Below are 26,467 nucleotides of genomic sequence, written 5' to 3'. Positions count from 1 at the left end.
ATACTACAGCTACATCTATAGTAACAACTTAAAATTCCAGAGTGCAACTTAAGAGACTATGTAACTGAAATGGTCCTTGTTGATGTGCCCAGATCTGAAGCTTACAAAACTGCCAACTAAGCAGAAATTGTTGCTTTTGTCTGATTTGTCAGTAGGGCAAGTCTCACACAAAATGAATATCTTTGCACTGCTGTAATTGCATAAGTAATATGCTTGAGTTCGTGTCACCGAAGGCTTCAACTGCATCTCTCCGGATGAAGAGCATATTTTGATAAGAACTGTGAAAAATGTTGTACTTCGCAGCTTTAATGTCATATTCAAACTGCTAATAGCTCATTACCAACTGGAACATAACATCTAATAAATAAAAGTAGATTACTAAACGTTAATTATTAAAAGGTCATCACTAAGTTAATAATCGTGCAGCATTTGCTGAATTGAGGAGCCAAAAAACTAACTGGGGAATATTGGCAAATTTTCAGCTAAATGTTATGTCACATTGTGCAAGTTGGTCTAATAAAATATTAATTGCAAACTGGGTCTGACAGTAAAATATAAACAGAAAAAGTACAGTATATGCAGGCTCAGACACACCAATCACTCACGTCTTCAAAACTGAAGCAAGAAATCCCCCTTAGCCACAGTGCTGACAACATTAAAAAAAAAAGTGGCACCTACTATAATACTGTACCTGTTAATGTGGTATCGTTTATATGGTACATGTGGTATATGTTTATGGGCACTTGCAGTGTCACAGCCAACTGCTTATTCTGTGTCATGCTGTCGTCTGACTAGATGGTTGGTCAAAGCAGCAGTCACCTTGTAAAACTTTGGTCTTAGGTCGAAAACAATCATCAGCAAATGTATCTAGAACTGCTGTAGTGATTCAACATTTTATGTTATGCTATTAAACACTTTTCCCAAGCACAGGTGTTTTATTCCTCTTTCTTTCTTCTTCTTCCTTCCTTTCTTTTTTTCTTTTTTTTTAGGGGGATAAGAGCTAGTTGGTAAACAGTGATTCATCCAAGGCATAGTTCAGATGTTTTATAAGGCGGAAAATGCACTTAACAAGTGTTTTACAGCTCAGGGATATTGAGACAGGGCACCTTTTATGACCGAAGATTTCTCTTCCAAATGCCACCTCATCATTTCTGGATAGTCTATAGGAACAAAAACAACAACAACTACTAAACACTGGGACCATCGTTCACACTAAAGGAAAGAAGGGTGCATTTAAAGTTGCCTTTAAAATTGGACAGATCCTTACAACCTGTTACACTGTATTCTTTGAAAGGTAAGGATGCGACACTTTATATTGGACAATATGATTTATCTTTTTCGTGATATTAATTGTTTTAATCATACCAAACTCTATTCCATCTAACCTCAAAAATCTACCCTTTAATTGTAAACCTACTCAAGGTTTGTACTGCATGTAGTCTTATTCTTTTTTAGAAAAGACAGATCTACTAAGGGTTAGCTGAGCAGACTACATAATTAGTACTTTTCATGAAACATTTCTATTACAAAGTTCCACCCAAAGCTGAAAATGTAAATATGAAAATGACATGCAGGTAAACGTTGCTAGAATTAATTTGTAACTACAAAAGTTTAGGAAAAACCAATGTTAGGTGGCCACATAATTTCACTATGAAATTTAAATCCATGCAGGAGCAAAAATAAAAAATAAAAAATTCTTGTGGCATGTTCATTGTTTAGAAACCAACTACTACTTTATTTTAACTGTCAGACGAAAAATTATACAATATAATCTCCACAACAGTTTTACCTGCAAGAGAAATGCATTTTAAGAAAGCACCCATTATTTCCTCTATCAAATTTAGAGAATAATAAATACAAAGGATTCCAAATTAGTTTCTGTACAGAGTATTTGAACTTAGACACACACTCAAGGAACACTTGAGTCACACCAAACAGATAACATTTTCCAAACTTTAAATACATTAATACCATAGATCATTGCTTAAATAAATTCTACAAAAATATCTGTTGTACAACATATATACACTGGAGCTTCTAGTGATTGTGTCGATGTTATTCAAAACTTACTTTATTATTCACATCTCCATTAAACCCTCTTTTAATGAGTAAATGTGGTGCTTTCCGAACAGATTTCTGTCATAGTGCACTTACTCCAAACTCAAATTTACTCAAAAGCACTGTGATGGTATAAAGCAACTGTTTACAATTGATCATTGCCGAATGCATAATTGCTAGGATCAAATAAGTTCTAAGGACTGAACTTAAGTTCTAAAATCATTTAATGTGTGATGTTCAGATGTATACCAGAAACAAGTGTAAAATGTTTAATGTACACTCCCAAATTTTGCTATTACCCAAAAGCAGCCTTAAATCAAAACAGTTCCTCTGAGCTGACTGTAATTCAAAGATTCAAGTCACATGGATGTTGACCAGGGATTTGAATGATTAGCCATTTCTTAACCCTACTCTGCTTGCTTCAATTAATTTTAGTATTAAACTTTAAAGCACATTTGTCTCGACATTTAGTTTGGAAAGGAGAGGGTGGGGGAGGGGTGGTCACAGTCTGAACAATCAGTATTCTGGAGGCCTAGATGGAACACTGGCAATTCAGCGTGTTGCTACGAGGCTTTTAAAGACTTAGACTTACTATTGGGTGGTTAAACAAAATCAGGGGAGTGCATTGTATTTTCTAAAAGCCATCAGTATCCAAGTACTAATTTGAAACAAAGAAAATAAGCCTCTGTGTAACACTTTGAGTGTAGCTTTTATAGCAGAGAAAAACAAATGGAAAAAAGGAAGTTTAAATAAATTCATTGGCAAGTATGAGCCTGAAGCCAGTCTGACCAAATAAGGCTGTCGTTGTGCAGTTTTACGTAACATAAATAGTAATAATGCTAACCTTAGTAGTCAAATTAGGTTTTATTTTCCCACAAAAACAATAGAACAGTGGATTTCTATTTCTATTCTTCAGTAACGGCCTTAACTGTAAGAAGCTGAACTGAATAGAAAAGTACTGTAGAACTGGTGAAACAACCTGGACTAACCACCTACAGACCATGTACAGAACAAACCTGTTGACCTTTCTTCCAGAAATAGAACACTGTGATTGCATAGTCTTTCTAAATGACAGACGATGGTTCTTAGTCACCCTCCCCACTTCTATTATTGGTACTTTTAAACATTGTCAAACTTATGTTTTAAATAGTCTTTCATAACCTTTGCAATTGGAAGGTCCTCCAAAAATTTCAGGCTTTGAAGGCCAATGCAGTGACGGATTTTTATTCGACACAAGTCTTGCAAAGTCCGAGGTTGTTCTGAAAGAGCAAGAGAAACAGCCGTTACACAGTGGAATAATAAACTGATTTTATCATCCAACTTTTAATTACTGAAGTTAAATTGCTATTGTCAGTATATGTCAGCTCATTAATAACAAGAAATTAAAGTAATGGGAAGCTAGAAACAAGTGTTTGAACGAGTCTCCTTCCACAGAGGACAGTGGGACACAGTGGCTTCAAAGCATCACAGCTAAACTAACAATGACTATCAGTGACTATGCCAATTGTTACATGTCTTTATGGTAGGGCTGGGTGATATGGCCAAAATATTTTGTTTTTAATATTTTTTTTACCAAGAACTCAAGAAAAAATGAAATTTCACTGCCTTGATTTATGCAATGCGTGTGACACAATATTTTGATTCTTGATTCAAAATCCATTTGTAATTTAAACAAAAAATGTGTAAATCACTAGAAAGGCTGTCTCTTGTTACATGTTATAAGAATTGTAAAGAAAAAGACTTAAGAGCAGTTGTGTAACAATAAGTGTGACACCCACCAACAGTAACTGCATACTAGACTATGAATGCTTCCAAAATTCAGGTGACCTACATTATCTTGTCTTTTGACGATTATGAATTGTTTTTTTTTTTTAATGATAATTTGCTGACAGGTACTATAAAACATGTTTGCAGAGCATCTGCTGATGTGAACAATGATCACGGCTCCCATGAATAAACATTTCTTTTTTACGTAATTCACCAAATTGCATTTGAGTGCATTTTGCAGGTTAATTTGTTTACAATACCTGGAAATACCCACTTAAGGAGTAAATGCACATTCTGACTAAGTATTTCTGACAGTATCAGACCAACACTAGTTTTATTATATCCTAGTATGTGATAAACTTTACAACAGTGAAAATATCAGAAGAGTGATCGTTCTACTATGTGATTATTATAATGGTCGTAGTGGATGGGGTAGTCGTACAAAGTTTATTATATTAAGAAGTCTTAATGTTTTGGCTCCTTCATTCATTAGTCCAGTAGTGTGGCTAAAAACATTAGAACTTGAACACCTGTATCACATCATATTCTCTTAGGATTACAAGTTGTTTTACACTCAAGATTGGCAGAAACATTGAGGGGAATTTTTAAATACTGTCTTTGGTGTCACTTACTGCCTTCACAATGTCCCAATACTGTACTATGCTTATTTTACCCATTGTAAGTTCCTCCTTCAGTTGTATGGGATTACAACTGACCTAAGTGATCTACAGAATCAGCCTGATGCAGGGAAAGTGAGAGCACTGTTGTGCACAATCCTCTACATCTACCACAAGAAACACAGCTAAGCATAACTTAGGTTATTTTTCTTAATTTATTTTAATGTAAATTGTAAACTGAAAATTGTTCACCTTGTTAAACTATTAAAAGGGATAAATCTTTCATTTTGCCAAAACATGGTTGACCTAATTATTTTGCAAACAGATGTGAATCAGCATAACAGGGAAATGCCTATTTGGATGATGGGCAACGTTTAAATAATATTTATGCTGAGCAAAAGTTTTGGAATAAAGAAATATGCCCATTTGGGGGGGGTCTGGCTGATGTGTTTGTGAACAACAAAAGATGCATTAGATGAACAAGAAACAATTAATTTCGAAATAGACCGAAGTTAACTTTTAAGATAAGATAATCTGGCTACAGTCTCTATCATCAAGGGAGTGTGCAAGGATTCTGATTTACCAGTAATAGGACCTGATTGTGATTGGATCTTACAGTACAATCACTTAAAACACATTGACTGCGTCCATGTAACAGTGTGACTACCACCACAAATTGGCCTCACCAGTAATTCACTGTGAACAAGGATAGACAAACTTAGTGAAAAGTGTTTATAAGCTGGCATATGACCAAACAGACGGGTTATCTCCTGACTTAGAAAGGTGCTGAACTACTTAGACATGTGGTTATTATGATTTTTAAAAAAATATATTTTATCTGTATTTTTGTGTTTCCTGAAAGGGTTGTGCTTACTTATTTTCATCCCCCTCCCAAAATATGCAGTTTGCCCAGCGATGTTCAACAAATGGACAAATGACCAGTGTGTAAAAGTGCAAAAACTAGCCTGGGGAAATAGGCTGAGCTTTCTGAGGATGCAGTTTTTTGTATTATGAAGCTCACAAATCTAGAATTAAGTGTACTTTTCTTTGAGTGGAGCTAGTTAGAACCACTGTATGAGGACGACGTTGCAGTATTTGACATGAGAAAACCCTACAGAGGGAAACACTGACGTGTGCAGCAGCTGAAAAGAGCCGGGTGTCCGTTTCATTCTGTGTGGGATGAGCCTTTCATGGCATATGAGTTAATCCAGGAGGTAGCAGATATGTGATCTAGCTGATGGTTTGGAGTCTGTGAAAGGGCTTGTCTGAATCAGTGCACAGCTCTTTGATATCTGTGATATCAAAGTTCAGGGGCACTGGAGGAATGCAGCCATTGTTCCTTCTAAATCATAATGCTTCAGGTAATGTGCTCTCCTGTTCTTCTGACATGGGATTGTTCTGTGACTGAACACTGGTCATTATAACCTTGTGTTGGGAAGCAGTGCCCTTTCATTCTATACATTTCTCAACTTCTTCCTCCTCTCAACTTACTAAACTTGGAATCTTTTTCTACACCACACCCACTTTCACAGATTTATTTTCAAGGATAAAGACATTAACTTTCATCACGCCATGCATTTGCAAACAGACGTGCATTAACATTGGCTAGTATTCGTGCTTATGCTGTTCACTTCCCATTAAAATATTAGATTTTGCACAGAAATACAGCCATTGCAGCAAATCACTCTTACATGGTAAATAAGTGGCTATTTGTGCATTTATGAACAAATAAATGCTATCTGTGATGTTTGTTCTAATCCAGATCTTCAATGCTTTTTTATTTCAATCAGTGAATAAATTAAATTAAATCAAACTGTGTTAGTACCAACACACTGTGTGAGCGGAGGTATTACGAGCTAGATGCTGCGAGCTAGTTGTTCAATTTGGATTGTAAAAAAAATGAAGCAGCTGCTTCCAACAATTCCAGGGAAAAAGTAAAAATTGAGGAACAAAGGTATAAACTATTACATAAACAGGATTTTTAGGGAGAAAATAAATGCAGCATGCACGTTCACAAGGTTATTTTCACACTCTGAAGGTGGCCAAATACAATGTGTTAACCATTTGCTTACATTAAAGAAGTATTATCAGTTATTGTAAGCTTATGTGGGTTTCACTCACCTCTACCTCTCAGAAACCAAGGGAAAAAATAAAAGTACCAAAAGTAAAATAACTCATTATGTAGAATGATCTGTACTGTAACACTAGAAACGATATGCTGAAAATAACAATATTGTGAGAGCTTGGATGGAGCTGAAAACTCAGCAGGTCTGTCTGTGTGTTCAACAGCTGACCTGTTTGCTGTGCATAAACCGTGTGGACTCAAAGCTAAAATCAAAGCCAAGGCAAAGAACTATTAGTCCGATATAATCTTGTTGGGTTAATGTGATTGAAAATGATCTTTACACCAGAATTAGAATCATCAGTATATTAGACTAAACTTAGTTGCCAGGTAGGTAGATTTCCTTAATGTGTGTAATTCAATGTGTTTCAACCCTTACTTTTCTTTTTACATTTATGTATCATTCTTTCCTCTGCTGGTCTCTGTTTTGTCAAAAAGCACCTAGTGAGTGCAGTAATATTATAACAGGCCTGCTGCTAATTGACAAGTAATCCAAAGCAGTGTGATAATAAGACAAAATCAAAACCCATGGCCCTAATATTGCAGTGCTTATTCAAAGTAGTTGCTGTATAACGGTTGTGTGCATAATCTAGCTGACACTTCACTGAGTTACAGCATAAAGTAGATGTACTTAGATGGTTCCCTTTGCTTCATATGCTATCCAACTTTATCCAATCTACATAACTGAGTAGGATCACCGTGGACACAGTGGTAAATCATATTTTGAGAAATCCCTCACCGTTCTCCTGTTATTGTCTGTTCCATATTGAGTGGGCAGGCATAATGGAACTAAAGCACTGCAGCAGCAGCAGCAGCAGCAGCAGCAGCAGCGGCAGCAGCAGCTCCTAGCATTCACAACTAATGCATATCTAGTTATTACTGTTCTTGTTAGGTCTGATCCGTATGATATTGTATACTGTCAATAATTACTTTCCTTGCTTAAAATGTTTCATATTATGATATTCACTACATAGCTGTGTGATCAGGTGTTGAAAAAATACTATTTATGTGGACGTCATAAACAAGTCTACAAACAGAAAGCAAAGTGGAAGGTCAAGCTCACACCTTGGACGAGTTGCTTCAAATGAAAAGAAGCGCTTCCTTTGTCATTTCAAAAAAAATATAATAAATCAAACATCCATGAATTGCAAGTAACCTAAACTGACTAATACTTAACAAAAACAGCCCCAACTGAAGAGGGAAAATATGGCAGATGCTAGTCCAAAAACATTAACAAACTCATTGATTTGGAAATATATGTCAGCATGTATGTTAGGTTGATATTTATGAAGATCAACCAGTATAAAATAAATTGGCATAATATGACTTTTTTCCATATTGCCCAGCCCTAGTCATTGTTTCATTATACTAAAACTTAATGTTGTTTGTTGATTCAATAGGAGCACACTATAAATCACTGAAGGACACTTTTGTGACAGGAAGTGAGTAGGTGAGACTTACTAGTGACCTCCTGCAGGAAGTCCAGACAAGGCCGGCTGATCCCAGACATACTAACAGATACAGCTACAGGTGTTTGGCCTTCATAGTTTCTGGTGTTGGTATCAGCACCATACGTATAGAGCATCTGGGCACACAATACATCATCTCTGAGGGCTGACAGGTGCAGTGGGGTCTGGCCATCCTCAAGACGCCCAAGATTAGTGTCCGCTCCCCTCTGCAGAAACATGCGGCAGTAAGAGTGATTTCCCTTGATGACAGCATAACGCAGCAGGAAGCCATTTTGAATGTCAATATTTGCACCATGGTCCAGCAGGATCCGTACACAGCTGGAGCGCTCACGAATAATGGCCAACTGTAGTGGTGTGGTCCCCTTGTCGCTCAGTGGGTCCACCTCAGCCCTGAACTCAAGGAGGAGGCGTACAAAAGAGTCTCGACCATAGTGGGCAGCCACATGTAGCGGTGTCCAGCCATCATTGCTTTTTGCATTGATAATGTCACTGCGAAACTCTGATTCCAGCATCAGTCGGGCGATGCGGGCTCTGCCATGCATTGCAGCATAGTGAAGTGCTGTGAAGCCACCAATAAAGTCCTTCACTGTGGGGTCAGCTGTGAAGAGGAGAATGGAAAGAGTGAAAATGAAAAGAAAATACAATAAAAATCAATGTGTGACATGAAATGTTATCAGAAGGGTCTCCACAGTCAAACACAACTCTAATGTGCCATAAAGGACCCCTTCAACTAGTCAAACCAATTGTCCTTTTAAACAGTGCCCTCTACAGCTACATTGTCAACACTTACATGATTCTCACAATCATGACTTTAAACACCTCAGCATTATGAGTAGATAACATTCTCTCAGTATAAAATGCCCAATTGCCCAATTTATAATATATTTAAAATAACATCTTTTTTGAAAAATAACCACTTCAAAATAATTTTGATGATACACTGGTTTGTTATAATGTGAATAGCATCACTGCTATAATGACAGCGGGTCTGGATCACCAGCTACTCCACTATGAGATCTTTCATGAAAACTGGTGAAAATAAATGCATGGGTTTTCTTAGAATGGCTCGATGGCAGATGCAAAAGGTGATGAAGAAGGATGAGGGGGAAAACACTGACTAAACACAAATGTCCAGACGGGAGTAAACATTAGGCTGACTTGTATTTATTAAAAAAAGCTAAGACAGATAAATGGATGCAAGATTTTGAGCTGGCGTTTTTGTGTAGTTGGATTAGTGAGCTATGTGTTTATAGTTTGACAGCCCAGTTTAACTTTTATCATTAATTAATTTGGTTGGCTAGCTGTTTTTCTTTTGTTTGTTGAAATATTGGCCGATGGGGAAAACATTAATTGTATTAGCAAGCGTAACAGAGAAACATAGTGTGGACTTTTGCAATGCTGTCCTCTTTAGTTTACCAATTTCCTACTTCTAAACTCAGACAAACTGAAGTCATAGTATTTGGGCCCTAAAAATCTCAAATGTTTTCTAACCATATCATTACTCTAGATGGCATAGCTTTGTCCTCCAGTACGACTGCAAGAAACCTTGGACTGACCAGAATCTGTCCTTTAACTCACATATAAAACAAATCTCTAGAACCTTCTTCCACCTACGGAACATTGCCAAAATTAGGAGCATCCTGTCTCAAAGTGATGCCGAAAAACTGGTCCATGCATTTGTTACCTCTAGGTTGGACTACTGTAATCCCCTACTTTCAGGATGCCCCAGTAACTCCCTAAAGAGCCTGCAATTAATCCAAAATGCTGCAGCAAGAGTGCTGACTGGAACTAGCAAGAGAGATCATATTTCACCTTCACTAGCTTCTCTCCATTGGCTTCCCGTTAAATTTAGAATAGAATTTAAAACCCTGCTTCTTACATATAAAGCTCTGAATGGTCAGGCTCCATCATATTTAGAAGACCTCATAGCACCATATCATCCCAGTAGACCACTTCGCTCTCAGAATGCAGGCCTACTTGTGGTTCCCAGAATTTCCAAAGGTAGAATGGGAGATAGAGCCTTTAGCTATCAAGCTCCTCTCTTGTGGAACCAGCTCCCAGTTCAGATTCGGGAAGCAGACACCCTCTCTACTTTTAAGTCTAGGCTTAAAACCTTCCTTTTTAATAAAGCATATGGTTAGTTATAGTTATGCTGCCATAGGCTTAGACTGCTTACACTGGTTACCTGCCAGCTTTTATATTGATTTTTAAATTATTTTACTTGTTTTTAATACTTCATAGTTTTGCACCGGCCTACCTGTCTGACCTGCTTCTAGTTTATGAACTAGTCCATGCTCTCAGATGCTCTGACATGAATCTTAGTGTTCCAAACGGCAGAACAAAAACTTTTGGTGAAGTAGGTTTTACTGTTTAAGCTATTGGAGCAGTCTGCTTAAGGATGTCGAAACAATAGAAACTGTGGATGTTTCAAAATGCAAGTTATGCAAACACACATATACACACACTTGTAATGTGATCTTTCGTGTTTTATCTTTATCTGTTTCATCCTCATTTTTTACCTGTTTATCATTTTTCATTGATCGAAAACTTTATATTGAACCTTTTATTCCTGTGCCTTGTTGTCAACTGCTTTGCTCTGCAAAATATCTGGATAGACAGTATATACACTAGGGCTGGGTATTGCCAATACCTTCACAATAGGATACAGACCCCATGATGTGATGTGTATCGATACATATCACTATGTATCGCGATACACTATGTCTGTAACTAGACGCACACAATATTTAAGGGTACAGTAATCATAATGTTATGATTACATAATTTTATATATGTTAATAACAAAATGAATTTGATATTTTAAATTTGATTAAAGTTTAGTCAACTGTAACACTGAATACACTACATAAAAATAAAAGTATTGTTCTGATATAGCAATAGATTTTGGCCGTCTATAAGTAATTAAGTAAGTAAATAAATAAAGTACATTTTAAATAAAAATTACTTTTTGTGTAATGTGCTACTTTGCATTTCTCAGAGTAAACTGGCTCTTTTTATGAACTTTTGTGAGTGAAACTGCCTTACATTAAATACATGAACAGCATGTATGTACAATGTTATAGACCCTAAAATGTCCTTGATGTCAGCTGGTGTCTAATTGGTTTAAAATTTGTGTGTAAAAACAGAAGCTGATTAACATGCTCTGCTCTGAGCTGTAACTATGTCACCAGCTGTAGAAAACACTCTCTGTTGTTGCAGAGAACTTGTTCAGCTAAGACGGAGAGTAATGGGAAAAAAGATCAATTCTCTTTCCAACAACTCACTGGATCTCCAATAAGAGTCAGTTGGACTTTCTCCTTGTAGTTTCTGACTTCATCCTTAGCAAAGGCATTCTGTGATGGAAGATAGAGCTGATGCATTGTCTGCCAAAAGGTCTCTACAAACAGATTATCACGGACCAAGCTTTGACAGTGAGGTCAACCGCTGGCTACCTGTTGCTGACTCTGACTGACTCCAAAATGCTCCCATATACTTGCTCTCAGTTTTGAAGGGCAAAGGTTTTGCCTTTGTGTTCTCTCTTCCGGTTTGATGTGGTTTTAAGATTCAATTTAACTAATGCTGCCATCATGTGGTGACAATGAGCAATGGGGTGTTATATGCAACACTAGTGAGATGGAAGTTTAATGTGCAATAGATGTACGTTCCCTGGGCATCGATACAGCTTTGTTTGATTCAATATGCATATTGACAAGGAGGTATTAATAATACATTGCCAAATCAATATTATAAACCTAGCCTTAATATACACCTCATAATAGTCACGATTTTGCTTGTAAAACAATTATTTAAGAATAAGGCCAGTGGTTTTATAGTTTTTGTTAATGTTAATAAATCGCATGAAAAGACTGACATTAAAATTGAATTGAGATTACTTCCTCTGTAAGTTTCTTAACATGTGTGTGCAAAAACTGATAATTTAAGTTATTAAGAACTAACTAAACTAATACTGTATTGGTTGGAATTGAGCATGTAGGGCAAAGTTTGTAAAATATGTTGAGCACATGTTTTGGAATGAAGAAACATGTCATCCAGTGGACTGTTGTATCAGGCTCTTGTGGTTTTAATTATTTTTGAACAATGGGGGTCTAATGGCACAGAAAAAGAAGCTAATCCAGGTTGCTGGGTAACAATAAAAAGAGAGTAGACAAAAATTTTAAATAAATAAATAAAATCGACGCAACTTTTAGAATTTGTGTGGCGATTATTACAATACAATTAGTTTTATAAATGCCAAAAGTTATCCTGATGCTTGATGACTGCTCACATGTACAAGGTAAGGAATTCTCCAAATGTTGTGTCAATTACAGGCCACTGAGAGCCAACCTATCTGTATAAGAATCAAAAACATCATAGAACGATTCTACAGGACTCATCATAGCTGAATGCAAGGCATGTTGTAGCCAGGACTTAATACATATTCTGAGGCCAAAAGGTGAATCTAATTCATTTAGTCTATTCAAATAACATGAATTAGCAACATATATACTACCTAGTGGTTCCAATGGTTTGATGGAGAGGGGTCAGCATAGAAGCTGAACAGTTACACAGGCACCTACACACCAAGCTGTGTGCACTGTGTGTTCTGACACCTGTCTGCCATAGCCAGCATTACATTTTTTCCATGCTGAACCCTGTCCACCCCATGGTGGTATTTATGTTGCTCTGTGTATTTGTGTGTTAATAGTTTAACAAATGTAGCCTCTTGGAATTGCTGTATAGCACCTTAAGGTGATTTACAAGCATTAAGTTCATAAAACTTAAATGAATAGGCTCTCTGCAATGTTTTCATGGCCTTCTCGAATCTTTCCAACAGCAACACCTGAGCGCCTTTCAACACAAAGGTGATTAAAAGGCTGTCTCTTCATGTACTTTAGGTAAGATATGCCCTTTAGTGTTTAGACAAAAAACTGGTTAAGGTACAGTGCTAACCAGCAAAGGTAACTAACTTAAACAGCATGACAAAAAAAGACAAATCCTCTGACCTCCATGTTCCAAAAAGACTCGTACACATCTCTCTTTTCCTTTGGCAGCAGAAAAATGGAGCAGCGTCCATCCATTGGCATCTCGGATCTTAGGTGAATATCCCTGCTCCAGCATTCTCCTTACAGTGCAGACATCCCCAGCTGCCACTGCAGCCTGGATCTGCAGCTCCTCGTGAAGCTCAGGGTTCCTTCTGCAGTGATGGTTCAGCATCCTGTCACATTTCGGAAGGGGAATGTTCATCTGTACCTAACCTCTGTTAGGAAAAACCAGTGAATACATTCTCTGTGTTGGGGAACTTATTTGGCATTTCTACTGTGTCTGAAGTTCCTAAAACACCTGCCAAAAACGAGGTGAACAGAATAGGAACATTTTCTGCCACCCAAAATAGTAAGCAATCTTTCATATACTGCACTAATCCTCAACCATGTCATACATTTACTGTCTGAACTACAACTAATATACAGATGCTTAAGAGGATGAGGCTTTGTCAAAGCAGAGAGTAAAGGCTCAGAGAATTAGATTTAATGACAAAGGATTGTGATCATAGAACTTTGTGTGAAATTATGCTCTTAATTTCAAACAACAACATCTTAAGCTACAAGCTACAAGCTACGGGTTGTGATATCCAATGAATGTCATCAATTATTTCGGTGCACCATAAAGATTAAGTTCAGACAAGCTCTGATGTTAGTTAAAATTAGCACAAGCAGTGTATGAAAGATTAAGTAGCACCTATTCACTGACTGTCGTATTTCGAATAATTAGTTGAACAATATTTAACTTGGATGGTAAGTCATTAAAGGGCTCTCTGCAAGCCAGAGAATTTGTGAGGAGAGAATCACTACTATGCATTCAGAGTGCACTGACATGTACAATGATAATGATATGTCCATTACAAGCTTACAATGACTGATATCTGGGCTCAACAAGAATTAACACTATTTGATAACATGAGACACGCAGTAAAAAAAGATCAATCAACAATAAGCTACACAAAATTAGTCATATTTGCTTCAAAGGGGCTTTGTTGCTCTTTTTCTTATTATTTACTGTGGTTATGAGGTAATTCAGCAAAAACCTAAACTTTCAACTGTTCAGTTTAGTTGAATGGCAGCTAAAGTGTGTGTACAATAAAGTTACATCATAAACTGTTTTGTTAACTGCCATTTAAAAAAAAAAAAAGGCAGTTAATGGCAGATATTCCCGCGCAACCAACAGTATCATCTGGAAAATTGAAAAACATTTAAATAGAGAACAACATACGTTTTTTCAAGTCTTGTTGAACTTTTCATAATGCCTAACATCTGTCACTTTATTCAAATGTAAAGAATAATGTGTGAGCAGAAGACTTCAAGTTAAATCTCTAATTAAGTCACTTCTACTTTAATTAGAATGATCTGCACAAGATACAGTAGCTGGATTTAGACTAAAACCAAAATTATACTTTTTACATTCACAGATGCACAAGGGTATGGGTGATCATCTGCCCACATGCAATATACAAAAGGTCCTGCTTCCACCAGCCGCCCAAATTACAGTCATGTGGATTGTACAAGTAATCCATACTCACTGACGAATATAGTCAAAGACAAGCACGATTGCAGAAACCCAGTGTGTTATACATGCAACCACGTAACCATCTCCATCCAGCTACATTTTGGAGCCTATAAACCATGGGTACATATCATAGCAATGCAGTTCCAGAGACCATAATATTTCATTGCAGAAAGCACAGGTAAGCTAAGGACAGAGAAATTGTGCTGAGGCGTTCAAATAATTTCTATTGTTGGGGAAAAAAATAATTTGATCGTCCACAAATTTGAACTTTACCTTTTGACAAGCTGAAGAGACGGGCTTCTTTTAGTCATATCGAAGCTGCGCCTTTCTATACACTGCAGCACCGTCAGGAATGCTAGAAGACGACTAAGAAATTTATCTCCAATTGTTATTCCTGCAACACACAAAGCAGACATTTTAGTCGAGGTTGTATGCACCAAATTATCAAACATTATTATTAGTCCTGCTAATAAAAATAGCATCAACATCAAAATGATGTGCAATCGCACAATTTGCTAATACAGATAATTCAGGTTTAAATTACATAAACGCCTTAAATTGTTTAAACAGTAAGAAAACGTTACAACCACAAAGAAAACTACAGCATATCTGAGCCGTACATACTATGTGTAAAGACTTTTTAATTTGAATAGGTTAGCTCAATCATTTGATGGAAACAATGGACAAAAGAATGGCTTTATTTGCTAACACAGCCTACTAACCATGGAAAAACTCAACAATAACGATGGTTCACAAAAGCCGGAGCAGCCAAACGGGCAGATGTAAAGGTGCCGTTTCACACACTGCAGCACATGTAATGTGTCTTAGACTGTAGACTATGCTAACTCCTTGTTTTAAAGCCATTTTAACCACTGAATGTTAGCGAATGCTGGTTAGCCAGCAAGCTAACAAACACACTAGCACTAGCTTACTAGCTTCTGTTGACTTTTTAAACGAGCAGTTCAGGGTAACGTGCATAAACAACAAGGCGTCGTGTTCACTATTTTTATAGTAAATTTTAAACATTTATTGACATATGCAGCAACCATGCTATTAAAGAAATATTTACTTGACAGACGCTGAGCCGACGCTTAACTTAGCCATTCAGCTTAGGACTTGGAGTTGTCAAAGCTGCATATTTTTGTCTCCTGCAACTTACATCCAACACTAAACATCACTGTTAACTATTTAAACGTCCCTAAAAGTCCGCTTCAATAATATCGAGCATCACTGCACTGATAAATAATCAGTTTTAACAACAAAGTCTCTGAGAGCACATCAGTATGACAACTAGCTTAAAACCAAACAACAAGAGTTCCGTATCGAATCTTTCAGAATAAAATTATGATTTACACCTATCGGAAAGCAAAGTTTAACATTTTTAAAAACCAAAACAAACTGCCCTGTTGCTGATGCCTTTTGATGTCATGGTAAAAATTAATAATATGGGTTTCCTGCAGGTACCCCAGTTTCCTCCCACAGTCCAAAGACATACTTAAACTAAAAAGGTAAATACGTAAAGATTATGTGACATACATGTTGCTGCCCTAAGAGGACCTCAGAGGAACAATATGTTGTAGAGCAAGGAAAATCAACAGACTCGTATATTGTTATATATTTAAATATTTGTAATAATAATTCTATTGGCTTCTTTTTGTCTACATAAGAATATGGTTATCATTACTGCATTATGTGGAAAACGTGTTGATTTTAGATTGAAATTTTTTAAAAACATTGTCTTCCGGTCACATTCAATAATTCCGATTCAGAAGAACTATCGAATATCAAAATAAAAGCCTTGTGGTGAAGTCTTAACTTTTTCATTTTATCTATTGTGAACATTTGAATATAAAGTAAAACAGTTAAAAAGGCAAAACGGCTAAAATCGCCCAGAAAACGTTTGACATTAAAATTTTTCAAGCAGTCACCATGAGTATGGACACGGACACAGAGTTGCTGTTAACAAATATGTCAAGTATGTCTGACCATTTACTGGACAACGTGAGCTTCAGTCCGTATTAATTATAAGGACTCAAGTATTAATTAAACAGCCTTCTTTAATATCAAACTCAGCACAATAGAAGGACTTCACACTTTTTTATTTTGAAGGAAGTAGCACACGTCCGCTCGTAGCATGTTATTTGTATGTGGCTTGACAGACCTTCAGGACCTATTTGCATTTGTTTTAAATTGCTTCCGCGTGTGTCACATGGGACGGAAGAGGCAGTGTTATGGCGTCGTGCACACAACGAGCCTCTATGTGCAACTACTTTGACTGTCTGACAAATGTGTACAGATGTTTTGTGCTGGGTTCATGTCCCAGCCAAAGTGCTGCGGATGTGGCGGGTGTTATATTTTCCGGAGTGTGTGGACTGTTGTCTAGTAAGGACAGGGAGTCTGTTCCTGCAGAGTTTAGTGTGGAGCTGACTTGCATCAGTCTGACTCTTGTGGAGAAGATGACCTCCAGTCTGATTGCTGAGAGCCAGCCTCCAGAAGTTAGGCTATACTGCATAGAAATCCTGAGGGTCTTATTCCAAGACATGGAATTCATGGCACAACTTGTGAGTTAAATGATCTCCTCAGGCAGATTTTTACACAGTAACATTTTCTATAGTGACACTTAAAAAGCTCACTATACCACAGGTCCATCATTTCCGGACTGGGGACCAGATCATCTCCCATCTGGCTGCAAAAAGTGTGTCAGTAAATGTTTGCTATCATCTCTGCAAAGTTGTGAGTATATGTTTTAGCTGCAATTGATTAACTGAAGATGCAGTAAATGTTTCTTCTTTCACGACTCTCTCCACATGTCTGTACTTTGTTGATTTAGTTTTTTTAGAGCCACAGTGGTATTGGCCACAAGATGCAACAATGACCAAAAGGCCAAAAATGTTTTTTGGTTTTCTGTTTCTTTAGGAGTTAGCAGGGCTTCTCTAATGCAGTGGCTGAGAACTTTCCCCAACAGGGCTAACAAACATAATGTCGCCTATTAGGGTCTAACATTAAAAGTGTATTTGTATAATATACTTTGATTTCTCAGGGTCCCGTCAGTCCAGTCTGGCAGCAGAAATGTGTGCAGGCATTTCACAGCTCACCCCCTGGGACTGAATTGGATGCCTGTCTGTGGTCACTGACTGATGTTTTAAAAAGACTTCTTAAAGGAGGTCATCAAGGTAAAGCAATTAGTTTTCAGCTAAAATCTGAGTGATGACCAAATGCTGCTGACATAAATGGCCAATGTCTTTGATTTAATGACATTACCTAAAGCATGGATGAGTTATTAAAATAATAACATCTATGAAAGTATCATCTATGAAAAGCAATCCAGTGTGGTCTTTGTTGTGTCATGTCAAAGCTCTCACATATGCGTGTATTCTCTTTAATCAGAGATCCTTGGGAAACTTCTGGCAGCTTTTGATGCCAGCATATCTGCTTTATGTTCAAAGTTTCTTCTCGAGAGAAAAAAAGCAAGCGATTTGGTGGATTTTACGAGCCATCGACACTGGACAACAACATTTTGCCTCCTGCTGAACCTGCTAGAGGTGCTGACGGCTTCCAGTTTGGCATGTGGTGCTGGTGTGTGCCTGAAGAGTCAGAGATTAACCCACCTTCACTCCTCAGCTCTGCTGACAAGCATCAGCTGCACCTCTGATTATTTTGTTAAAAAGCGAGTGCTGCTGCTTCTAAAAAGAGCCGTGCTTCAGTCATCCGGAGAAGACTGGGCTTTAGGAGGAGGGTTGTCCTCTGGTGTGAAATATGAGTACTTCACCTCTGATCTAAATATCCTGGCTCAAAGTGTGTTAGCAGCAGTAAATGCAAATTGGTTACAGAGCATTCAGGTGGAATCTGCCTCTTTCTTTGGGGGGACTAGACATGTCAGAGGTGATGAAGGTCAGAAACCAGACTGTGTGATTTTGAGAGCTGTGAGCTTGCTTCTTCTCAAGTCCGTGGAGCTTCACATCCAAACAGCTGAAGGAACAGGTACGAATCCATAATGATTTACAGCATTGTGCCTGGTGGGTTTTGGAGTGTGCCTAATGTGTATGTGGAAGCATTTCCCAAAAGATTTGCTCTGAGAGAAAGGCTGAGTGTTTTTTTTTCTGTCAGTCAACCAAACTAAAGGTGTGTATTGTTTATAAAATAAGTGAAGATTATCAAGATCATGTTAAGACTAGGTTTAAAAAGCTTTTCATTCAGTGATGCACAAAAACAGAGTTTTGTTTGCATCGGTCTGGTGATATCTCCTATCTCCTTTTTGCTCTGTATTCTGAACCCAATCTTTAAGGTTCTCTGTTGGACATAAAGTGTGCAACAGTGTTAGAGCTTTTTCACTCAGAACAACTTCTGCAGCTGGAAATGAGGCTGATGAGACTGAACTAGATCATTAAAAGGAAAATAATGAGCTGAAAGATGCTAAAACAGTTCAGTAGAGTTAGTGGGAACTATAAAGTTATAGATTGATAATCTGTGGGTTTAATATGAGCCATGCTTTATTTATACCATTGTGAACAAGAAATACACACTAATAAAGTGTATGTTATCATTGCTGTGTTACCAGACTGTCTGAAGGAATTACATAAAGAAATAGTTCATAATGGCGAAACTGCAGAGAATGATCTTTATGTTATGGTTTAGTTGTTAGGTCCACAACACATTTTCAAGTAGTGAAAGTGAAAAAAACATTTCTAAAGACTAGTTAGAGACCAAAAACTGGAAGTCAAGGAGCAGGAGTATTGGCCTTGTAGAGGCAGGCTTACTCGTGTCTGCCTGTCCAACAATTATTTACTTCAAAGGTAGTTGTATGAAAAGATACTTAACATTTATTGAATTCCACGTTCCACAATTGAGCTAACAAAGTAATTCTACAGAAGACTTAAGAAACCATGCACCTCCACAGCTAAGCTACACAAACCTGCGGCTTTCGCTTCATGACCCCCAGGCCCCCAACTATGAGGTATTCATTTTTTTGTTTGGTTTGTATTATTATGAATAAGGTTTGCAAATGTAACACGTGGAACCAGAGAATTTGGATGATGGTGTAGGTTTTGCAGTAGATACAGACACAGTAGTGGTGACACATGACAGCATCTTTACCTTTGTTGGTGAAAGACAGCTCTTGATGCAGTGTATTACAGGCTGCTTACAGCAGGTGGCAATCTTCTCCATACAGAATGAGCTGAGTGGCTGTGCTGACTCCCTGTTTTCTCTGACAGCAGGAGTGGACAGTGCCTCCGAGGTGTACGGGTGTCTACAGAGTCTGTGGGGCTTTTTGAAGCGATGCAGTGTCTGGGTGTCAGAAATCACTCACCTCTGCTGCTGGCTCAGCTTGGTGTTTGGGGAACAGGATGATGACATGATGGAGGCAGCCAAGGCCTTGCTTTCCATATTCTTCCATCAAAGGTACAACAGTCAGACTTATGCGTGTTGTTTATTTCTTACCATAAAATATGTTTTTTTTTTTTAAATGAAAAACAGCAGTTGGCTGATATTTATGGAGGCTGATTTTGTTTTTTGCAATTTAATAGCGTATATTTAAAGCTTCAGTCATTTAAATATTATACATTTTGTTATCATGTGGAAAGGGAGTAGGAGCATCCCTGATTTATCTCCACACACTTCACAACATAGTGCTACCTGCAGCCCTTTTGTTTTTAGTGCAACTTCTGTGCTTTGTGTTGTCACCATATGGTCAGTGACACAACCCACCTGCCACCAAGCAAGGGTGAAAATGCTTTGGGATTCAAACAGAGGTGAGGAGAGAATTTGGAGGATCGCTAGGCTCTGGTTTCACTACTATACAAGTTTATAGTGAAAAACCCAGCAAATCCCCCTTGAGCAAGCATGAAGGCAGTGATGTAGAGGGAAAAAGTCACTTTCAATGGAAGAAATCTCATACAGAACCAGAATCGGGTTGAACGAGCTTTACGAACCAAGAGCTTTATTCAAAAAGGTTTTAGCCTAGTCTTGAATGTAGAGACAGTGTCTTCTGAATCTGAACTGGGAGCTAGTTCCAAAGGAGAGGAGCTTAATTACTAAAGACTCTGCCTACCATTCTGCTTTTGGAAATTATAAGATCCACAAGTAGTTGTGGTTCTATTGGGATTATACATTACTGGGAGGTAAGATACAGTGGAGCCTGAACATTAAGGGCTTTGCATATAAGGAGGAGGGTTTTAAATTCCAATTTGGACAAAACTGGACTATGGAGAGAAGCTAATAAAGGGGAAATATAATCTCTTGTACTAACACTATTCAGTACTATCACTGCTTCATTTTGGATTACTCGCTTGTTAGGGAGTTCCTGGGACATCTTAATAAAAAGGAATTACAGTAGACCTACTTAATAAATGCATGGACTAGTTTTTCATCATCACCTCAATTTTTTATTTAATTTAACTTTAAGGCAGGATGCTCCTAATTTTGGCAATGTTCCACAAGTGGAACAAGTCTAAGTGTTTTATATCCTGGTCATAAATTACTCCAAGGTTCATCAAACAGGTACTATAAGCACTCAATAAGCCAAAATGATGCCATCTAAAACAACTCTTTGGTAACACAGCATATTTCTGATATCTGAGATTTTTAGGCCCAAATGCAATATATTCAATTTTGTCTAAATTTAGGTGTAGCAAATTCAACATCCAGGCCTTTATGTCTTTATTAATTGATTTGTCTCTTCTAAATTCACTAATAGATATAGCTGGGTGTCATCTGCAAAGGATTGACAATTTATTGAGCGCTTCCTTTTAATGTTGCCTAAAGGTGACATATAAAAACTGAAAATGATCAGTCCTACAGCAGAACCCTGTGGAACTTCATAACTGACTTTTGTGCACTTGGAACATTTTTACACAACTCTTGCTCACCACCGACAGTTTATAAGTACTTGTAATCCAGGACATGTCGGATATTTTGAACTGTACTGGCATGGTCTTGTCTTGTGGACTGATTCGCTAAGGTGAGCAGCCAATCAGAATGGTCTCTTTCACCTATGTTGATTCGACATGACGAATCAGCCAAAAAGCCACCTAAGGGGGTCCGACTAGGGTTATAGTTGTTTTTTATGTTGATTATTATTATTGTGCAGCACTTTGATGTTAGAATTCACTTTGCGAATGCAAAAAGTGCTTTATAAATAAAATGATATTTTTCCGGCCGATGTTTATCAAAACATTTTTTGCTGAAAACGCTGGTCTATGAATTTTATATATTAAAAGAGCATCTTAAATATTTAACTGATGACAAAAGCAAAGTCAACTTCAAGCTTTGCTTCTCTGCTCTCTTGTGTCTGAAAGGGGGAGGGAGTGGTGCTCACACAGTTTGTATTATGTATTAATTCAGTTGATTCTTTATTCTTACAAGATCAAACAGCACCGTATTTGCACCGTAATCTTGAGTGCAAAATGGAGCATTGTGAGCACAGGAAAATAATTTTGAGAACACAATGGGTTGGGTGTCTGTTTTGTGGGACATTTATAACACGGTGTCAACTTGAGCAAGCATACATGGAAAAATCGAGCGTGAACAAAACTGGACGTTGAGAAAACAAATGGGAGTGTCTGAGCAAGGAGCAGGGCTGTCACGTGACGCACTAAACCCATCCTACTTGCTGTGTAACACGCTGCAAAGAGGCCCCAGAATTAAATTCAAGCAATCGATCTGTAGGTTCCCAAAAATATAGTGTGTTGGCAAAGAAGCAGTGCAACACAGTGGTAATATCTGGTGTTACTGCCATCAAACTCAAAATGAGCTAACATGTTGCAAAAAAGCTTTTGATATTTTGTCTTTGTGCTGTTTACAATCAAAAGTAGGTCTCAATTTATACATTTTTACATTAAATGTTAGTTAAATCAGGTCCTGCCATCATGGCGGCAGCAGTTGTCATTTTAAAAATGAACTAACTAAACTGCTTGTCCTTTCATGCAGATTGTCCTCTGGGTTGGATGACTTTCATTTACTGGAGGCAGCCTGTGCCTCTGGATGCAACCCACACTGCCACTTCCTGCTTCTGCTTCAAAGTGTCTCCTTCGACCACAGCATCCTCCTTGACTTCCTCATCTCTACTGAAACCTGCTTTCTGGAGTACTTTGTGCGGTACCTCAAGTACCTCAGAGTTGACTGGCAGGGCTTCATTGTAACTTGTAAAAGAATCGGCACGTCAGATTCTCATCTTTCACTGCCAGAGCCCCTCACATGCTCGTGTCACAGCGATGTGCCTGCACCTACATACAAAAGTCAGCCACTAGTGGAAAAAATGAGTTTGGCCGCTGGGCCTCGTCTTGTAGAGTATGATAGTTCTGATGAATCGGATCGAGAGAACATGGACATTTCTGAGGATGAACCAGGAGCATCTATGTGTGAACAAGGTAGATTTGATGCCTTAGATTTGAAAGAGGACACTAGTGGACCATGGATATCCGTCAGTCCTAAACAACATGAGGCATCTGAGTCCACAGGATTACTGAGTGAACCAGGCACCGTAGTAAGAGGACAACCTCAAGGCCCTTTACTGAAAGTGTTACCGAGTACTCAAAGATCATGTGCTAACATGGCATCTGTGTCAGGAAGGGCAACATGTGAAACATCATCTAGAGCAGTCCTCTGTCTGTCAGAGCTCAGAGAGGTAGTGACGAGGCTGCAGAGAAAGAAACTCTTCCCATACAACCCATCCTCCCTCTTGAAGCTCTTGGCACAAGTAGAGAAGTGTTCCCACCAACAACAGTTGTCATAGTTTATTAAATTATTATTTTTTTCTGTTCTGTGTCTTGCTGTGGAAGCAATGTATAGAGATTCAGCCACTTGCAGTCTATGTGTCTCTTTTGGGGCATGTCCAACATGTCCTCCAACTGTTTAGTTGACTTGTACTAGAGTGCATTATAGGAAGAGGTGGTTTCTAATGTATTGGCCACCATATTTAAAATGAATGAGGCTGCTAAAACATTAGAACCACCCCTTCTCATAATGCCCTCTCTTGTGACTCCACCACCCACTATGTCCTCGATGGTAAACACATAGCCGAAAACAGTTTCAACTTAAAACAAAGTGAGAAATTATAACATTGTAAAAATAGAATATATGGCAGAGCTGCTTGTATTGGAATTCACTAGATTGTACAGGTGTACCTAATAAAGTGGCCAGTGAGTGTATGTCCCAAATAATACTTTAAAAGAACATACATACTTTTCTTTTGATAGAAAAAACACTCACTGCCCTTTGGAAGTTCTCACGTATTGTTTTTTTTAAATCACTGGTCAATTATTTTGGATTTGTCGACATACATTTACATCAAGCTTTGTCTACTAGTGATGAGATAAAAAGGTTTACACAGTTTCTCATCCAACTCGATGGGAAGTTGTATCCAAACATTTGATTATTCTGTTTCACCCCCGGCCTCTCGTCATTTTTTAAAATTGGATTATTATTGGGATCTTATACTTTTATATGATTGTTATTCTTATTATGAAATGTTTTGTGTGATGATGTCAGGAAAAAGTTTGTTTGTCAGTAAATATCAGTAACAGCTTTGTACCCGTTGTCTGTGAGTGACTCTAGTCAAGATAGCAGAGCGTGTTCACCAAAAACTGTTGTGTTGCTGCTGAATCATCATGTTTCCAACGCTGTGTTGACGTTGTGTATGTAAGTGAGGCTGCACTGAACTCTGCCTATCACACAATCCTTCGCTATTACATATTTTGCCAACATTACACTGACCTGTCAGCAAATGTGGGACAGCAAAAACAACACACATCAGCAGCCTCTCAGGTCTCACACTTTGTGAAGTGAACCCTAAGCTTCAGTGTTCATGACATGAAGCTGAATGCAAAGATGACACGAGACTGAGACAGAGAAATGTTCATCTCACCCATGTTCCATCCAAAGTAAAGTACCAACATTACAGGCAAACAGGACCTTTATCCTAACGCGGTACATGAGTGGACATTGTGCAACTAAAGTGACACTTGGATTTGTTGATAATCTGGTAAACATCTTGTGCCATGCAGTGGTAACATTTAAAGTCAGTGTTTGTAGAGCGAAGCAGCAAAGCACTAACGTAGGTCGTTAGACTTACGCACATTATTTACTTAAAAATAAACATCATTTTTCATGCTGTATTTATCAAATGCAGGAATTTAGGGCTATTTAGTTATAAACAGTTTAGATTTAGTTATAGTCACCAGCTCATAGATTCATTTATTATTCATTGTTAAAGATGCTTTTATTAATTTGCTAAGTCATTGACCGACATTTCTATTGACTTTTGTTTCTGGCCTCAATATCTGTATAATGACTGTGGACAGTAAGATAAATTGAGAACATGACTGAAAGGCCCCAGCTTTAGGAGTATGATGACCCTACATCACCTGTGGAAGGCATTGCAACTTAAAGATTTGGAACTGGAAGGTGTGAACTTTCTTTCTGGTTTTGATCTCTACCAGGAAGATTGGATAAAATCCCTTTGATGGTTACTTCAGTAATTGTCCCTAACTGGTGAAATAAGGACCCAGAGAGATGGAAACTGTATTTTATTTCTACGTTTGATTGTTTTTTGGGGCCTCTCTGATTCTAGTTTAACCTAATAGTAATTTTCCAGCTACTGTAGCTTTCCACATCGCTGTCATGTTAATCATTAGTTAGAAGTGGCATCAAAGGCCTCTATTGATTTAGCTTAACAATAGGCCACCAGTACAGTGTTTGCTCTGTCCCTTCACACACACATCCACACAGGGGAGGGAGTGACTGGGAACCCCCTTACTGTTTAGAGGGGAATGACATGCTGTTTCTGCCATAAAAAGAATAAGAGATGTTTAACATTAGCAGGTATTTGATGCTAGTGCTGCTTTTAAAATTCGAAAGAAAATTGTTGCTGGTATCAAGCATTTTAGCTAAAGAAAGGTCGGAGTAAAAAAGCTGGACGTGTCCTACATCATGCACTCTGCTGCCTAGTTAGCTGTTAGAAATAATAAGACTGACAAGACCCTTTTTAGGAGGCCTCCTGAATGTTCACTGTGGAGATCTACAAAGGAATCATTACTAGGGGTTCCAGTTTTTTTCCAGGTATCCAAAATGGAAAAGAATTATTGTTAAATATCATAAAATAGATTGTATCTAGTAAAACAGTTAACACAGATATTCACAATTTGTGTTATGGCTTATATAAATATCCACAAATGTGTCATCTGTTGTTGATATTCCAAATGAAATCATGGATAATCTGGATCATTTGATATGTGAAATTAAAGATAATAACAAATGGATTGTAGGTATCTAAAGGGGAGTTTTCCTAGTAATTATTCTATTACAGATACACAGAATGAATGTTCTGGATGGAGATCTAAAATAAAAGCACATGAACAGCAAAGGTGATGTCGTTTGTCCTGAAAATCAATCAATGTTATGTTATATCTGAAAAAGAAAAGTGGGCAGGTCTGACATTTTTTGGAAGTAAGAAGCCTTAAAGCTTCATTTTACAGGACTTGACAGCCACTGTACCACCATTACAGCATGTACTGTGTGATCTATACAGGCACTTTCCCAACAGAATCTGCTGTTGGAGGAAGCACAGAAGAATATGTAAGAGGTACAGATTTGTTAATAATATACAATAAAATGTTCATTTTTTTGTTGGTTTTATATCTACTCTACAATATATGTTGTATATTCAGATATGTCCTTCCTGCTTAAACTACTCAACCAATGTTTTCATAAGTCAGTTTAATTTCCTAGCCCCCTATTCTGTCCCTAGAAGGTTTGTTTTGTGGGAAACCTTGCTTTTGTACTTATCAGAAACACTATACAAACAAGGTTATTATATCCCCTGTGGGCAGGGAGGACAAAGCGTCTGTGGGTGTGTTATGTCAATCCATTGGGCTACT

General features: G+C 37.8%; 2 protein-coding genes across 7 annotated transcripts; one reads left to right on the top strand and one right to left on the bottom strand.

Annotated features, from left to right (window-relative positions):
• Nucleotides 1-1,707: 1,707 nt before the first annotated feature.
• Nucleotides 1,708-15,922, bottom strand: asb7 (ankyrin repeat and SOCS box containing 7). Of its 5 annotated transcripts, none has more exons than XM_067494034.1 (5): nt 15,317-15,922; nt 14,868-14,988; nt 13,037-13,248; nt 8,026-8,631; nt 1,708-3,317 (listed from the first exon to the last, which is right to left on the bottom strand). In XM_067494034.1, the coding sequence occupies exons 2-5, from the start codon at nt 14,903-14,905 to the stop codon at nt 3,178-3,180; spliced, it is 996 nt and encodes a 331-aa protein (XP_067350135.1). In that variant the 5' UTR covers nt 14,906-14,988; nt 15,317-15,922; the 3' UTR covers nt 1,708-3,177. The 5 variants fall into 5 exon arrangements, with proteins under 5 accessions (XP_067350135.1, XP_067350126.1, XP_067350146.1 ...); XM_067494025.1 differs by having other exon boundaries at nt 15,664-15,922; XM_067494045.1 differs by having other exon boundaries at nt 13,037-13,290; nt 15,664-15,681.
• Nucleotides 15,923-16,804: 882 nt separating this feature from the next.
• Nucleotides 16,805-26,167, top strand: lins1 (lines homolog 1). 2 transcript variants are annotated; one of them, XM_067495008.1, is made up of 6 exons: nt 16,805-17,155; nt 17,238-17,327; nt 17,635-17,767; nt 17,982-18,575; nt 19,811-19,994; nt 22,521-26,167. In XM_067495008.1, exons 1-6 carry the CDS (start codon nt 16,826-16,828, stop codon nt 23,323-23,325), a joined length of 2,136 nt encoding a protein of 711 aa, XP_067351109.1. In that variant the 5' UTR covers nt 16,805-16,825; the 3' UTR covers nt 23,326-26,167. The 2 variants fall into 2 exon arrangements, with proteins under 2 accessions (XP_067351109.1, XP_067351108.1); XM_067495007.1 differs by having other exon boundaries at nt 19,808-19,994.
• The last annotated feature ends 300 nt before the right edge of the window (nt 26,168-26,467 follow it).

Source organism: Channa argus, chromosome 2, assembly GCF_033026475.1.
Source record: "Channa argus isolate prfri chromosome 2, Channa argus male v1.0, whole genome shotgun sequence".
Classification (NCBI taxonomy): domain Eukaryota; kingdom Metazoa; phylum Chordata; class Actinopteri; order Anabantiformes; family Channidae; genus Channa; species Channa argus.
This window is presented reverse-complemented; position numbering and strand designations above follow the sequence as displayed.

Coding starts and splice junctions, on each gene's coding strand:
- asb7 (XM_067494034.1), bottom strand. CDS start 14,905: ATGACTAAAAGAAGCCCGTCTCTTCAGCTTGTCAAAAG. Junction 8,632..13,036: donor AGTCTTTTTGGAACATGGAG/GTCAGAGGATTT, acceptor TCCTCTTCACAG/CTGACCCCACAGTGAAGGAC. Junction 3,318..8,025: donor CTTCCTGCAGGAGGTCACTA/GTAAGTCTCACC, acceptor TTGCTCTTTCAG/AACAACCTCGGACTTTGCAA.
- lins1 (XM_067495007.1), top strand. CDS start 16,826: ATGGCGTCGTGCACACAACGAGCCTCTATGTGCAACTACTTTGACTGT. Junction 17,768..17,981: donor TCTTAAAGGAGGTCATCAAG/GTAAAGCAATTA, acceptor CTCTTTAATCAG/AGATCCTTGGGAAACTTCTG. Junction 18,576..19,807: donor CCAAACAGCTGAAGGAACAG/GTACGAATCCAT, acceptor TTTCTCTGACAG/CAGGAGTGGACAGTGCCTCC.